At 31.6% G+C, this 13465-nt stretch overlaps 3 protein-coding genes across 8 annotated transcripts in view; 2 read left to right on the top strand and 1 right to left on the bottom strand.

The window, feature by feature from the left end:
* The window catches only part of LOC108769114 (zinc finger BED domain-containing protein 1), a 10177-nt gene extending 7925 nt beyond the window's left edge, over positions 1-2252 (top strand). For both annotated transcript variants that reach the window (XM_018519921.1, XM_018519922.1), the window contains exons 4-5: positions 1606-1760; positions 1855-2252. In XM_018519921.1, coding sequence (XP_018375423.1) covers positions 1606-1760; positions 1855-2183 — 484 coding nt within the window. In that variant the 3' untranslated portion in view covers positions 2184-2252. The remainder of the gene's footprint in view (positions 1-1605; positions 1761-1854) is intronic.
* Positions 2253-5830: 3578 nt separating this feature from the next.
* LOC108769117 (transmembrane protein 138) lies at positions 5831-8420 on the bottom strand. 3 transcript variants are annotated; one of them, XM_018519926.1, is made up of 4 exons: positions 8195-8420; positions 8028-8100; positions 6154-6325; positions 5831-6077 (listed from the first exon to the last, which is right to left on the bottom strand). In XM_018519926.1, the coding sequence occupies exons 1-4, from the start codon at positions 8326-8328 to the stop codon at positions 5971-5973; spliced, it is 486 nt and encodes a 161-aa protein (XP_018375428.1). In that variant the 5' UTR covers positions 8329-8420; the 3' UTR covers positions 5831-5970. The 3 variants fall into 3 exon arrangements, with proteins under 3 accessions (XP_018375428.1, XP_018375429.1, XP_018375430.1); XM_018519927.1 differs by having other exon boundaries at positions 5831-6071; XM_018519928.1 differs by having other exon boundaries at positions 6036-6090.
* A 980-nt stretch (positions 8421-9400) lies between these two features.
* Caf1-105 (chromatin assembly factor 1, p105 subunit) lies at positions 9401-12650 on the top strand. Of its 3 annotated transcripts, none has more exons than XM_018519924.1 (6): positions 9401-9513; positions 9611-9752; positions 10321-10453; positions 10548-10851; positions 11394-11657; positions 11738-12650. In XM_018519924.1, the coding sequence occupies exons 2-6, from the start codon at positions 9612-9614 to the stop codon at positions 12564-12566; spliced, it is 1671 nt and encodes a 556-aa protein (XP_018375426.1). In that variant the 5' UTR covers positions 9401-9513; position 9611; the 3' UTR covers positions 12567-12650. The 3 variants fall into 3 exon arrangements, with proteins under 3 accessions (XP_018375426.1, XP_018375427.1, XP_018375425.1); XM_018519925.1 differs by lacking the exon at positions 9401-9513 and having other exon boundaries at positions 9520-9752; positions 11738-11965; positions 12035-12650; XM_018519923.1 differs by lacking the exon at positions 9401-9513 and having other exon boundaries at positions 9520-9752.
* The last annotated feature ends 815 nt before the right edge of the window (positions 12651-13465 follow it).

Below are 13465 nucleotides of genomic sequence, written 5' to 3'. Positions count from 1 at the left end.
CAGATTTTTTCATTCGAGGAATCCGTTTATTACCGGAAAAGTGGGAGAAAGTTGTCGCTTCCGAAGGAGCATACTTTGAATAAGCTCACTTATATAGATTTGTTTAAATAAACACATCTTTTTCTTTTCAAAAAGGGCGGAAACTTATTCCCATACCCAATATTTTTGAAAAAAATCCGCGGAAATTATTTATACATCTAATATTTAATTTTGAAACGAATTATCATTGTATATCTTGTACTCTTTCACTCTGACCGTCTTCAACTCTTTAATGAACTTATAAAACTGAAACATACGTGGAATAAGAACCGGGAATTGAAGCCGGAACTTAACAACTGTATTCACTGACAATGGAAGGTTCAGAAGTAGTCCTCATTGATTTCAATAAAACTTGACAGAATTATAAAGTGTTCCCTTGAATATAATTATACCCTTATTTGGATGTATACAGTCAACCATGTTTCTCCGAGATATTTCAGTATTAAATTTAGTAGCTGTACATAGTTTTCATGAGAGTTTATTAAAACGTTTATTTTAAATAGTTGTAGCGTAGTGGATATGATAACTGCTTCTTAATTTATAGATTCGAGTTTAAACCTCATTAGCAATTAATTTTTTTGTCATATAATGTTTTATGATAGGAATAATTATTGAGAAAAATTAATTATTTTTATTACACATTTCTACCTTTACAAATTTTAGGATAAAGGTTTTAATAAAAATATAACATAAATTTTTGAAAATTCACAATAAAAAATAGAAGTAATGGCCGTAACGATCAAAGCTAGATCTTTAATGCTTAAATAATTCAATCTAAATTATTATATAATTATACTATATATGTACTCTTGCATATATACTATATTTGTAGTCATTCGAACTGCGTGCCGAATTGGTTTTCCGGACCTATAAATGCAATTAAACTACTGTAGTAATATCGCGAATTAAATTAACAAGCAATTTTAATAATTTAATGCTCAATTAGGTATCATATTAAAAAGATGTTAATATGCTGAAAAACTGTAAATAAATCTATTGCGAAAAATATTACCTCGGCCGGGAGTCGAACCCGGATCTCTTGTATTCCGTTCTTGTATGAACGTCCTAAGTCTTTAGATTAATGTTGATAAGTCCGGAAAACCAATTCGGCGCGCAGTTTGAATGACTATAAATATGGCACATATACAAATGTATATATAGTATATATAGTAATTCAGATTGAATTATTTAAGCATTAAAAATCTAGCTTTGACCGTTATAGTCATTACTTCTATTTCTTATTGTTCAATTTTCAAATGTATGGTCCAGTAAAATTCTTGTTTATAAATTTTTGAAGCATCATGAACTTGCGTACAAATTCTAATGAATTGCTGCTGCTAAATTTAATATTAAAATATCTCAGAAATAGTTGACCGTGTACGCCCAAATAAGGGTGATGATTATATTCAAGGGAACACACTATAATCCTGTCAAGTTTCATTGAAATCAATGAAGGCCACTTCTGAACTTCATTGTAAGTCATGCAGCATCCCACTAAAATTGAAGTAACTCACTTTGGGAACATATTATCTTATTATGTACATATATCTAACTTTTATATTACAGATTTAAAACAATGCCATATGTCACTGAAGAAGATAAAAGTGTAGTCAGCACACCTATAAAGGAAAGATTGACGAAATTGATTCAGGAAGAATCTGGGGATGTTTCGATAAAGACCGAAGATGAGGCAGTACCAAGTAAAAAAACTAAAGTCTCAGGTATTTTTTTTTTTTTTTAGATAATTACATATAACGCATCTCCAATTATGCAGGCAACGTGAAATAGACATTTTAGATCAATTCCTAATTACAGGTATGGAGTTCTTACTTGGTGGCCTATGCACTACAAAGGCCGGTATGCCCGCGGAAGAAAAAGCTGATCTCGAAATTGTTCAATATCAGTCGGAACCCACAGCATCTCTCGATTATTGTCCGCTGCAATGGTGGTCGAAGGTGTCGGCGAAATGTCCGAATCTAGCAAAGTTAGTGAGCAGATATCATTGTGTGCCCGCTTGTTGCGCACCACCTTCGCGCATCCCGCCAGACGTGCAGATTCAATATGATACAAGGCGAGCAACTTTGCCGCCTCATCTGATTGACAAACTACTCTTTTTGCATGGTAATCATACCATGCAGATGTAAAAGAAGTTTCTAAGCCTGCAAGATGCTGCCTGAAAAATATCTCGCTGTGGTATATAGGATATTTTCACGAACAATCAAATTTACTTGCAATAATTTAGTCCAAAGTGACATACATGTGCAAGTAAATTCTTTGTATAATTTTCTCTAATTCTGTATACAATGTAAGTATTATGTAAGTATTTATAAGAATGTCAATTTTGTTTTTACTTTTATTGAACATTCCTAAGATTTGATATAAAAATTATTAGTCATTACCTAATAAGTGAAATGCAAGGTTAAGGCTCCTGAGTAGTCATTCCAGCCATATTGAATCGTGACGTCATGAGCAAGAAATAACACGTTGATTTTTCTTGCATATTATTTGTGAATAAAAAGAATCTTGATGAAACGAAATGATGAGATCGCTTTAAAACCCTTGTAAAAATGGACAAAGACTCTCCTTATCTCCCCTGATAGTCGAGTCGAAAAAAGCTCGTGAAGTGAAAATAGGCTACGTATGCGCATTGAGTAAAAACTAGTAAACACACTTTACGTGCCTTTTACGACTATTTCCAGTATTTACAGTATTGTCAAGGGAGATAAGGATAGTTTTCATCCATTTTTGCAAGTGTTTTAAAGCGATCTCATCATTTCATTTCATTCAAATTCTCTTTATTTACAAATGACATGCAAGAAAAATCAACGTGTCGCTTATGACATCATGATTCAATATGGCTGGAGTGACTACTCAGGAGCCGTAAGATACATTCCGAATAACGCATGAAGCGCATCGTGCAATATTTGTCTCTGTTCATCGAATAATGAAGAAAGATAAAATAATACATTATGCACTTCATGCATAACTCGGAACGCACCCTTAAGGTATCGCGCATGATGTGCATGATGCATCCATTGTCCTTGTTTAACATTTGGTGAGCAACAAGGATAAACGATGCATTATGCGCATCATGCGAGAAACGGAACGCACCCTTAATGTAATAGAGTTTTACATATAAGGCGAGGTTAATGTAAGAGAGTTTTTGCATAATTTAATTTTTAATTTATAATTAATAGAAGCCGATATAAGAAAGATCTCCGTAGTAGAACCATTAAATTATTTTTACGTAAACTTCTAGATTTTCTTAAAAAGAATATATTTGAAATATTCATATTTTGCACAATGAAAAGTTTTTAGATTTTCGTCTTTTCGATCGAGAAGTAAGAGCGCTCTTTTATATATTTCAATACATTAGATTCACATGAAATTGAAAGATAAATGTTACGATCAAATGTTTGTGGTCAATTTTAAGTTTGTTCGTTACAAAAAAATTATGTATAGAAAATAGTTATTACGATTAATAATAACTATTAATATAAATTATGTCTTATAATGCCTGTTCTATATTAGGGTCGCAAGTAAGCCGTAAGAATTGACCAATCACAGTTAAATGTGAGAAGAATAATTGACTATGATTGGTTAATTTCTTACAACTTTATTGTAGAACAAGCCTTAGGGTGATTAAAAAATGAACAAAACTTTACAATGAATACACGAACAATTGCCTACAATTGTTAGGACGTAAATAGACAGTCCCATCTATCACTCATTGTAAATATGTCTACCAATATTAACTTGTTTTTGCAAAAAAAGTCTTGTTCATATTTTAACCATTCATGTATTTTATGTTTTAATGTAATACTGCTCTGGATTGTGTAAGAGTTCGTTATATTTTTCTTTTTAATACAAATTTGATAAAATACCTAATAATATAATTGTATTTCATTATTTATACTATTATTCGTTTAAAGTGTATAAATAAATAGCATTTGCTATATTTCCTATAAATATTTGTTATCAAAAAGTGTTGAATGTATAATCGGAATTATTTCTCATTACACTGAAAAATAAACTATGAAAATTTGTAATATAATTCTATGTATATATATATACATATATATATACATAGAATTATATTACAAATTTTAAAATTGAACTCTCAATAGCGTGAGATATACAGGGTGTCCCATTTTAATCTATCACCTCAAATATCTCTTGAACAGTGCATTTTAAGGAAAAATGTTTCAGACAAAAGTTTTAGGACTTTGAGGGGGACATAAAATGGTGCCATTGGTTTGATTTTGGGTGGCGTTGTCAAGGTCAGGGCAAGGTCACTTTGAATTTTTTAAATGGAACTCCCCATTTTTCATTACGTATTCTTGTAGCTTACCTCGAGAGCTTTCCAAAACACTATAATTAAGTTCATTTTCATTAAGTACTTTACAAGTTATGAGGCTTGCAAGTTATAGCACTGCAGACATTAGCATTACCCAAGATGTCCGATCGATGGCTAAAATCTCTTAAACGTTGTTCAGGATCATTACCTGGATAATATTTGTCAAGATCAAGACCATTGGAGATTGTTCCTCTTATTTTCACTTTTGCACTAAAAATTTATTTCTACATAAAAATGAAAATAAGAGGTACAACCTCCAATGATCTTGATCTTGACAAATATTATCCAGGTAATGATCCTGAACAACGTTTAAGAGATTTTAGCCGTCGATCGGACATCTTGGGTAATGCTAATGTCTGCAGTGCTATAACTTGCAAGCCTCATAACTTGTAAAGTACTTAATGAAAATGAACTGTCTGAAACATTTTTCCTTAAAATGCACTGTTCAAGAGATATTTGAGGTGATAGATTAAAATGGGACACCCTGTATATCTCACGCTATTGAGAGTTCAATTTTGATTTTATATTAATATAAAGATAAAGACAATATTAGGTCATATATAATAGTCACAGATAAATGTAATAAACTTACACAATTATTTGTTTTAAATTTTAATTATTTTGAATTTATTAACAAATTCTGATATACAATTAAATAGATTCATCAGCTAGATATTATGATTGGAACTTTGTATAATACAAAGTAAATTTATACACAGGGTGTCCTATAACTCTTAATTAATATTTCTGAGAATGAAAGAGGATGAATTTTTGAACTAAAAAAGTTCTTTTCTTAATTTTGACTCAAACCATTATATTTACCGAGTTATTAACAATTAAAGTTGATCAATCGGATTGTGCCCAGTCGGAATACGCAGGAGCGCAGCATACTATAGGATTCCTCGTTCTCATTGTACATTCCCCCGATTAAAATTTTATTGTAATTTTTCATATTAATTAATAAATAAATACATAGATAAATAAATAACTTACCCATTTATTGATTTATACATAGTTTAAGCCAAAATTTGGGAAAGGAACTTTTAGTTTAATATTTTATGCTCTTTCACTCCCAGAAATATTAATTAAGAGTTATAGAACATCCTTATATGAGTGATCACATATATAAATTGCTCGAGATAATCAAAATGATACAAAAGATAATCTATAAGAAGTAAGAGTAATGATTTATTTTTTATTAATGTATTAATGTGTGCATTGGCATAATCATTTTTCATTAATGCATAAAATCATTTCTTCCTCGATCTCGAAAGACATATAGAACGTACAAATATAAAAATATGTATATAAAAAGTTTGTAATAAAAGTTTTTTTATACAATGCATATAAATTGTACAATGTTTGTATAATATATGAATTTAGAAATGAATCTACGGATATACCAATTTCGTTTCATTTATGTAATATAATTGTATAAATTTGTATAAATACAAAGACATTGTATAAAAAGCTTAAAATAGTAAACTTGAAATACACAGATATATTCTTACATCTATATTTTATCAGAGCTACAATTACCCTTTATATCTCATCAAAATTTTATTTACGTGTAATCACGGAATACTCAATTGCTTTTGTACCCAAGCGGAACTTTTGTAGAATCTTGGATCACCGATTCTCAGAGAGGCTCTTTTGTAAAAGTAATAATACAGCACTGCAACTTTATAAAAATCCTGAATTATCGTTTATTTATCAACGTTCTAAGATATAATATTCTATGTTTTCTAATGTTGTACCTGTTCTATGTGCAGAATAAAGAGTGTGAAATTCTTTTGTCCAATGTTTTAACGGCGTTGACCAATGTATACTGATGTGCCATGTATGCAAACTGATTGATAATATCATATAAATAATGCATAATACTAATGTCATACGGAATCTTGTGTACAGTAGCTGTATCAAACCTGTCTGAAAATGAAACCTGATTTAAATATCTCTGTCAAATATATATGATATAAGAGATGTAAAAACTTGTCAATCAGTAAACATAATTTAGTAATTCCAGCTTTAAACAGAATATTGTAGATGTCAGTTGCATCCAAATTAAGCTTGTGTTCCACCAACAAAGTTTGCCGACATAGTAAGATTACTAATATCATTTAAATAATTATGAAACAGCAAATTCTGCTTGATTTTTATGATTGGTCTGCCATCATATTCTACAATACTTACAATTTTGCTGGCATTTTGCTAAGGAATTCCACATTATCTAATTGTATGGAAAATTGAGTGAATAGAGTTAGTTTTTTTTCACATATGACATTAGACTTATAATACAGTGAATAAAGATATCATAGACACAAAGCTCAATAATGGATAGTTTTTTTGAGTTTGGTGTATCAAAAATGTAAAACTTGTGTTCACAGAGCACATTTGATACACTACACCTAAAAAAATATTCATTATTGAGAGTCTACATCTTTTATTTATTACATTATAAGCTATATTATATGTAAAAATTAATGCGGGATCAACAATAGAAGTCGCAGATGGATTTTAAGTCATAGAAAATTGACTAATCATAATTTAATATGAGAAGAATAATCGATTGTGATTAATTTTTTACGACTTAAGATCTCACGACCGTCTATGACTCCTATTGTAGACCCCATATAACTTGTTTCATTGGGATCCAATTTTTCAGTTCCTTTGACACACTTGAGGAGCAAACTTTTAAAATGCGTCTCGTCCAAAATTTTATTTTCTGAGTTAGAGAAATGACGTAGTGTTTAGTGACGAAATATTTATATTTTAAGCTAATCTGAAATGTTCAGAGAGCATTTGTTTTTACTTTCAATATATATGCTGAAAGCAGCCTAGACATTCAAAGTGCATTATGTCCTTTAACTAAAGGTAAACAAAATACATTTCTTTACACTTTTAGCATTTTTAGTAATTTTTTTAACTTTTAATATTCTAATGATTGGCATATTGTTATTTTCTGTAAAGTATGTTAGTTTTCTTTATCGTTTTCTGAAAATTGTAAATTTCGGACAAAGCGTATTTTTAAAGTCTACTCTTCACTTGTAAAATATATTTTTAACAGATTAACACGCTGTAAATTTGCAGTATAACATTCCTTACTCTGATTTTCCTGTAATTTCGTATATTTCGAGAAAGAAAATTATCATTCAATTCTTGTTTTTCTCTTAATTTCAAAGTTTTTTTTGTCAATATAAAAAGAAAGACAAATTGTGTGTGTGTGTATGCGTGTGTATGTGTGTGTGTATGTTACATAACTATTCTCTATAATTTAAATTATATAAGAAAATAGTTTGTATAAAGACTATGCGTTTCGCATTCTTATGCCAATTTGGGCATTCTAAGAATAGATCTGGACATGGCGAAAACCTGGGAAACATATAGTCTTTATATAGAAAGCACCCATGGAAGCCTCAAGAATAAAACAGTTTATGTATTTAATTAATAAAAGCAGAGAATATGTAGAAAATAATCATCAAATTATCAGTTTCTTACTGACATAAAAAAACTTAAAAAAAAAAGAGAACTTGAGCGATGGGACTTCTCTTCTTGGAATAAGTTCTACTCATGAAAATACATAAATGTAAAAAAATAACATCTGGCTACAAATTTGAATTAGGAGGTTTACCTGAAAGATGTAAGTAGAAAAGAAGTTTACTAAGAGCAACGTGAGGGCTATGATGAGGCAAAAGTCTTGAATTCTGAAATTGTTGCATCGATTAAACGCAATTTCACAACAATGAATGGATCGTTGCAATAAAGGCACGAAGAAAATTGTAAAAAATTATTACGCACACATAAAGTACCAGTAGATCGGTTGGATGCTGCCTGGCAAAACTTGCGAACGAATTTATGCAAACGTCAAAAAGCAATATAACATATTGCAGAATTACGATAACCATGTATTGCCTCGTGTTTAAGGAACCCATTTACTGTTTGTTGTTATATTTGTACATACAAGAAATCTCATGAAACGTAAATAGGTACACATAAGCACACGATGCGGCACACGATGCTTATTTTCCTGCTAGATTGCCTGAATTATAGCGTTTTCGGCCCGATCGGATTTGCACCAATCTTGGTTGGATTAATCTTTCTTATTGGTTGATGTCACCCGCTCTACCAATAGGAGAGCACCAAACGCCATTAATCCAACCTAGGTTGGTGCAAACCCCATCGGGCCGAAAACGCTATTAGAATCTTGCCACCGTATTGGCTGCGATGCTGTCAGTGCCCAGTATCACAGCCAATACGATGGTAAGATTTTAATCCAATAAGCTAGCAATCCAGCTTATTCCAACAGGAAAACAAACATCGTGTGCCGCAGGCTTAGGGCCTGTGCACAATAGAGGAACAAGAATTAGATATTAAGATTTCAACCTATCAGAAACCGTGTATTCCGATGTAATCGGTTTCTGATAGGTTAACATCTTAATATCTAATTCCTGTTCCTCTATTGTGCTCAGGCCTATAAGGGTATATTCACACAAACTTGCATAGCAGCATAAACATGTGCATAAAGAAAAAGCGGGGAGCGCAGACTCTTGCATAACGCATAACACATGAGGCATAAGAAATTGAACCAACCAGAGTTCTCTATTACATGGAAGGGAAAGAAACGGAGAACTTCGATTGGTACATATTCTTATACATTACGTGTTATGCGTTAGGGTATATCCACACAAACTTGCATAGCCGCATAAACATATACATAAAGAAAATTATCCAATTGCAGTTCTCTTTTAAAGTCGTACATAAAATGTGATTGGATAATTTTCTTTATGCATACGTTTATGCGGCTATGCAAGTTTGTGTGGATATACCTTTAGTCCGAATCTACAATAAGTGTTTTATGCCTTATGCCGTAAGAAACTGACCAATTACAGTCGAATCCGAGAAGAATAAGCGACTGTGATTCGCCCATTTCTTATGGCTTAAGGCTTAAAATTGTAGATCCGGGGTTATGCAAGAGTCTGTGCTCCCCGCTTTAAGCTTGTGGAATATGAAACGCTAGTCGGCCAGATTGTCGCGCAAGTGGTTGCTATAACAACTGTTGCCTAACCCAACTTGATCGTCGACAAAACTCTTGGCACGAATGACGTGACAGCTTGAAGGTTAAATAAAATTTGCATACTGACATTACTGACTCTTCTCTGTTTCGTATCCGTTAGATTTATGATATCGTGCATACCTGTTGATCTTGATCGACAGAATGAAGTGCATTACTCCTGAAATTTCGTGGCATAATCGCGACCCAGTCCTAAGTGTTGATATACAAAGCGGTTTGTACGAAAATCTGAAAGGAGAGACGTTTTGGAGAGTGGCAACTGGAGGAGCGGACTGCCATGTTTTGGTAACATAATTAAATTGGAAATTATAAAAACTCATACAAAAATATTATTAAACATTAAGATTTGTTTTGATCGAATAGGCATTCACTTCTTCGCTTATTTGTGTTATTTATATATTGGCCGCTTTTTTATTTATTATTATAATTATACTAGGTATTTACTTTGAACATAGCTAAAAATTAATAGTAGTTTATTTTTCTTTATATATGTATGTGTGGTAACAAAGAAAAAATATAAGGAAAACCACAAAAATGTGTAATTTTTATTAAAAAATCAAGTTATATTTATAAATATAAATATTTGTAATAAATAATAGTGTGTGTGTGTGTGTGTGTGTGTGTGTGTGTGTGTGTGTGTATGTATGTGTGTGTATAGTGTATTATTTTTAATAACAATAATAGCCTAAATATATAATATTTATAATATTAATGGAACATAATGCTAAAATTTGTACATGATTTTAGTAATGTCGTCAGATATTTGAGAAGTAAGGATTTGTTTAACATCTTGATCTAATTACGATTACACATTCAAGGATTTCGCAATTTAAATGATTGTTTGTATACACAGATTTGGCATTTAACAACAACCAAATATGGAGGAGCTACTGTGAATTTTGCAGCAGACTTGGATCGTCATCAGAGAGCAGTAAATGCTGTGAGATTTTCTTCGTCGAGGGAAATTTTAGCATCAGGAGATGATGGTTCGGCCACTTGATGTTATTTTATTAACTACTTATTGTCCTAATCTTGTTAAGGAAAAGAGTTGCCTAAACTACAATTGATTTCAATACACAGAATCGATTATTATTTTGTGGAAAGTAAAGGAGGGAAGAGACTTCTCTCCACCTTCAGGCGATACTGAAAATAAAGAACAGTGGACTTCCTGGAAAGTACTGAAAGGTCACATCGAAGACATTTATGATATTAGTTGGTCGCCGGACTCCAATTTTTTAATTTCTGGATCTGTTGATAATACCGCTATACTATGGGATATCCAGAAAGGTCGTAAAACTGCGATATTACAGGATCACAAAGGTTTTGTTCAAGGAGTATCTTGGGATCCTTGCAATCAATATGTATGCACTATCAGCACAGACAGGTATGTAATCCATAATTGAACAGCATGTTGGCAAAAATCATTACCTGCACTTGAAATTTTTCGGCAAGAACAAAAAAGCTTGTATAATTTTTCTCATTCAAGCTATCAATAAGATTAAAAAATTAAAAAACCTATTAGTTTTAGTTAACAACAAAATGTGTGTAATAAGGAATATATTTTCTATTTATTAAAATGACTGATTTTGCAGCTGTAGAAAGAACTTTTAATTGATTTTGTAACAAATCTCTACCATTTTTATTAAACATAATTGATGGATATAACTATATTTGCAACAGTAAGAATTTAGGGATTTGGCTTCTTTTACAATGAGACTCACCTTCTCTAATTTTGTAGGATTTATAACTTTTGCATATTTTTTTAATCATTCAATTCGTAACTAAAAAGCTAAGGAAAATTTTGCAATATTTCGTTTTTTAATTTTTGATATAGCTGCTCTCGCGCATTGACTATTTAATTATAAATTACGCAAACGATAAAGTGTCTGCTAAATTTTAATTATGAATCAAATTCATTGTTTTCAGATACTGTCGTTTAATAAGCATTGCCACGAAAAAAGTTGTTCAACGCGTTTATAAGTCTAAAATTCCAACACCATCCGGTAGCTCATTACAGGGGAAACTCGTGCGTCTATTTTACGACGACACTTTCAAATCTTTCTTCCGCAGGCTGACCTTCTCGATAGACGGATCCCTAATTTTCGTTCCATCTGGAATAATAGAGTTGCAGGAGACTACAGAGACTATATCGAATGCAGTAATTGTTTTCTCTAGAAAAGATATAAGGGAGTCAGTATTAAATCTCTAACAATTCCAAGTCCCTAACTTGACTTAAAAAACAATCATAATAATAAAATCGATTTTTGTAGACCAATAATGATCTTACCTACTTTAAATGAATGTACTATAGCAGTACGATGTTGCCCTGTCTATTTTGAATTGCGACAGGATAGTCCAGATACTTTGGTATCGTTGCCTTATAGAATGGTATTCGCTGTCGCGACGCAGAGTTCTATATTACTTTACGATACGCAGCAGACTTCTCCGATCGGTGTGGTGTCGCTCATTCATTATGGTAGATTAAATGATCTTTCGTGGTACGTTATTGTCAATATGGTATATTTGTTATTCAAATTATTTCCGAGTCTTAGCGTCTTTTTTTATAGGTCTAGCGATGGCAAAATTTTAATCACGTCTTCGAGCGATGGCTATTGTTCCATAATACACTTTGAAGAAGGTGAACTAGGAGAAGTTTATAAGATGAAAAAAAATTCTTTACAGGAGAGTACAATAATAAAGGAAGCATCCAAAAATTCTAATAAAAAATCTTTGTATAGTACAATCAAAGACAAAAACAATGTTTCAACGTTCGATGTGGATGATTGTGCGATGGATGTTGAACTTATAGAAAGCAGCACACTCAACGCAGTAACAAATAATCGATCTGAAGAACTTAATGCACAGAAACCGGACGAAATTATTATTAGCGAAAATAATTTACAGATAAACAAGAAATTGAATGAAGAAGAAACAGAAGATATCAAATTGGTGTATAATGAAGAAAATAGTAACAATGCGACCAAAATCAAAACCAGAAATACTCCGCCAAAATCTGATGCTCCTATTATATGTCACAAAACTCCTAGAAGAGTAAAATTAATAACTTTGTCGAGTCCAAAAGGACTCAAGAAACAATAGCTTGTAAAAAATAGACTTCTAAGATTTATTATGTAATTTTTAACTATACCGAATGTTCAAAATAAAGCGTTACAAATTTTTATCTCCGAAACACGGAATTATTGAGAAAAATTGTTCAAACAAAAGTTGTAGGGTTCAAAAAGATCTATTTACTGATCTTATCAATTTGACTTTGGGTGGCGTCGTCAAGGTCAGGTCAAGGTCATGTCGATTTTTTAAAATGGAACATCTATTTTTTTTCCATTGTCAAGATTATTAACGTGAAGCTATCTTTTTTCAGCTTGAATATTAAAACTCAATAGATTCATTAAAGTTCAGAAAGACATTCTCCCAAAATTTTCCAATAAAAATGTGGTTTACAAGATTCCTTGCAAAGATTGCGATCCATCATATGTTGGGCAAACAGGTCGAAAATTAGTCACTAGAATATCTAAGCATCGAAACCACATTAACAGTAGTAAAAAAAACCAATCAGTGATCACAGAATATCGACTTGGTTTTAACTATGAATTCGATTAGAAAAATGTCCAAATTCTTGATATAGAGAGTAGGGCTTCAAGATTGATTCGGATTTAAAACTATCCGGATATCCGTTTATCCAAATTACGAATAAATGTGATGCTTCAAATTCGGGTTATCCGGAGATTCGAATTTTCTAAGATATCCGAATCTGAGATCCGAATAGTAAAAGTCGAATACAGATCCGATTCTCAGATTCGGTTCCGGATTTGTAGCAAACTTATAACGAATTCGGTTGGATGTATTAGTGCGGACTGAATGTATATTAAAGTCATTACATTATATACTTATTTAATCTGAGTGTAAAAATGAAATACAAATGTTTCTAATATAATAGAGAGCGCCTTAGAATCGGTCAAAGTTGGATGTTTCGAATAATA

The sequence above is a fragment of the Trachymyrmex cornetzi genome, unplaced genomic scaffold, assembly GCF_001594075.2.
Source record: "Trachymyrmex cornetzi isolate Tcor2-1 unplaced genomic scaffold, Tcor1.1 scaffold854, whole genome shotgun sequence".
NCBI classification, from domain to species: Eukaryota; Metazoa; Arthropoda; class Insecta; order Hymenoptera; family Formicidae; genus Trachymyrmex; species Trachymyrmex cornetzi.
Note: the sequence above shows the minus strand (reverse complement) of the source record. Positions and strands in the feature narration are given on the sequence as shown.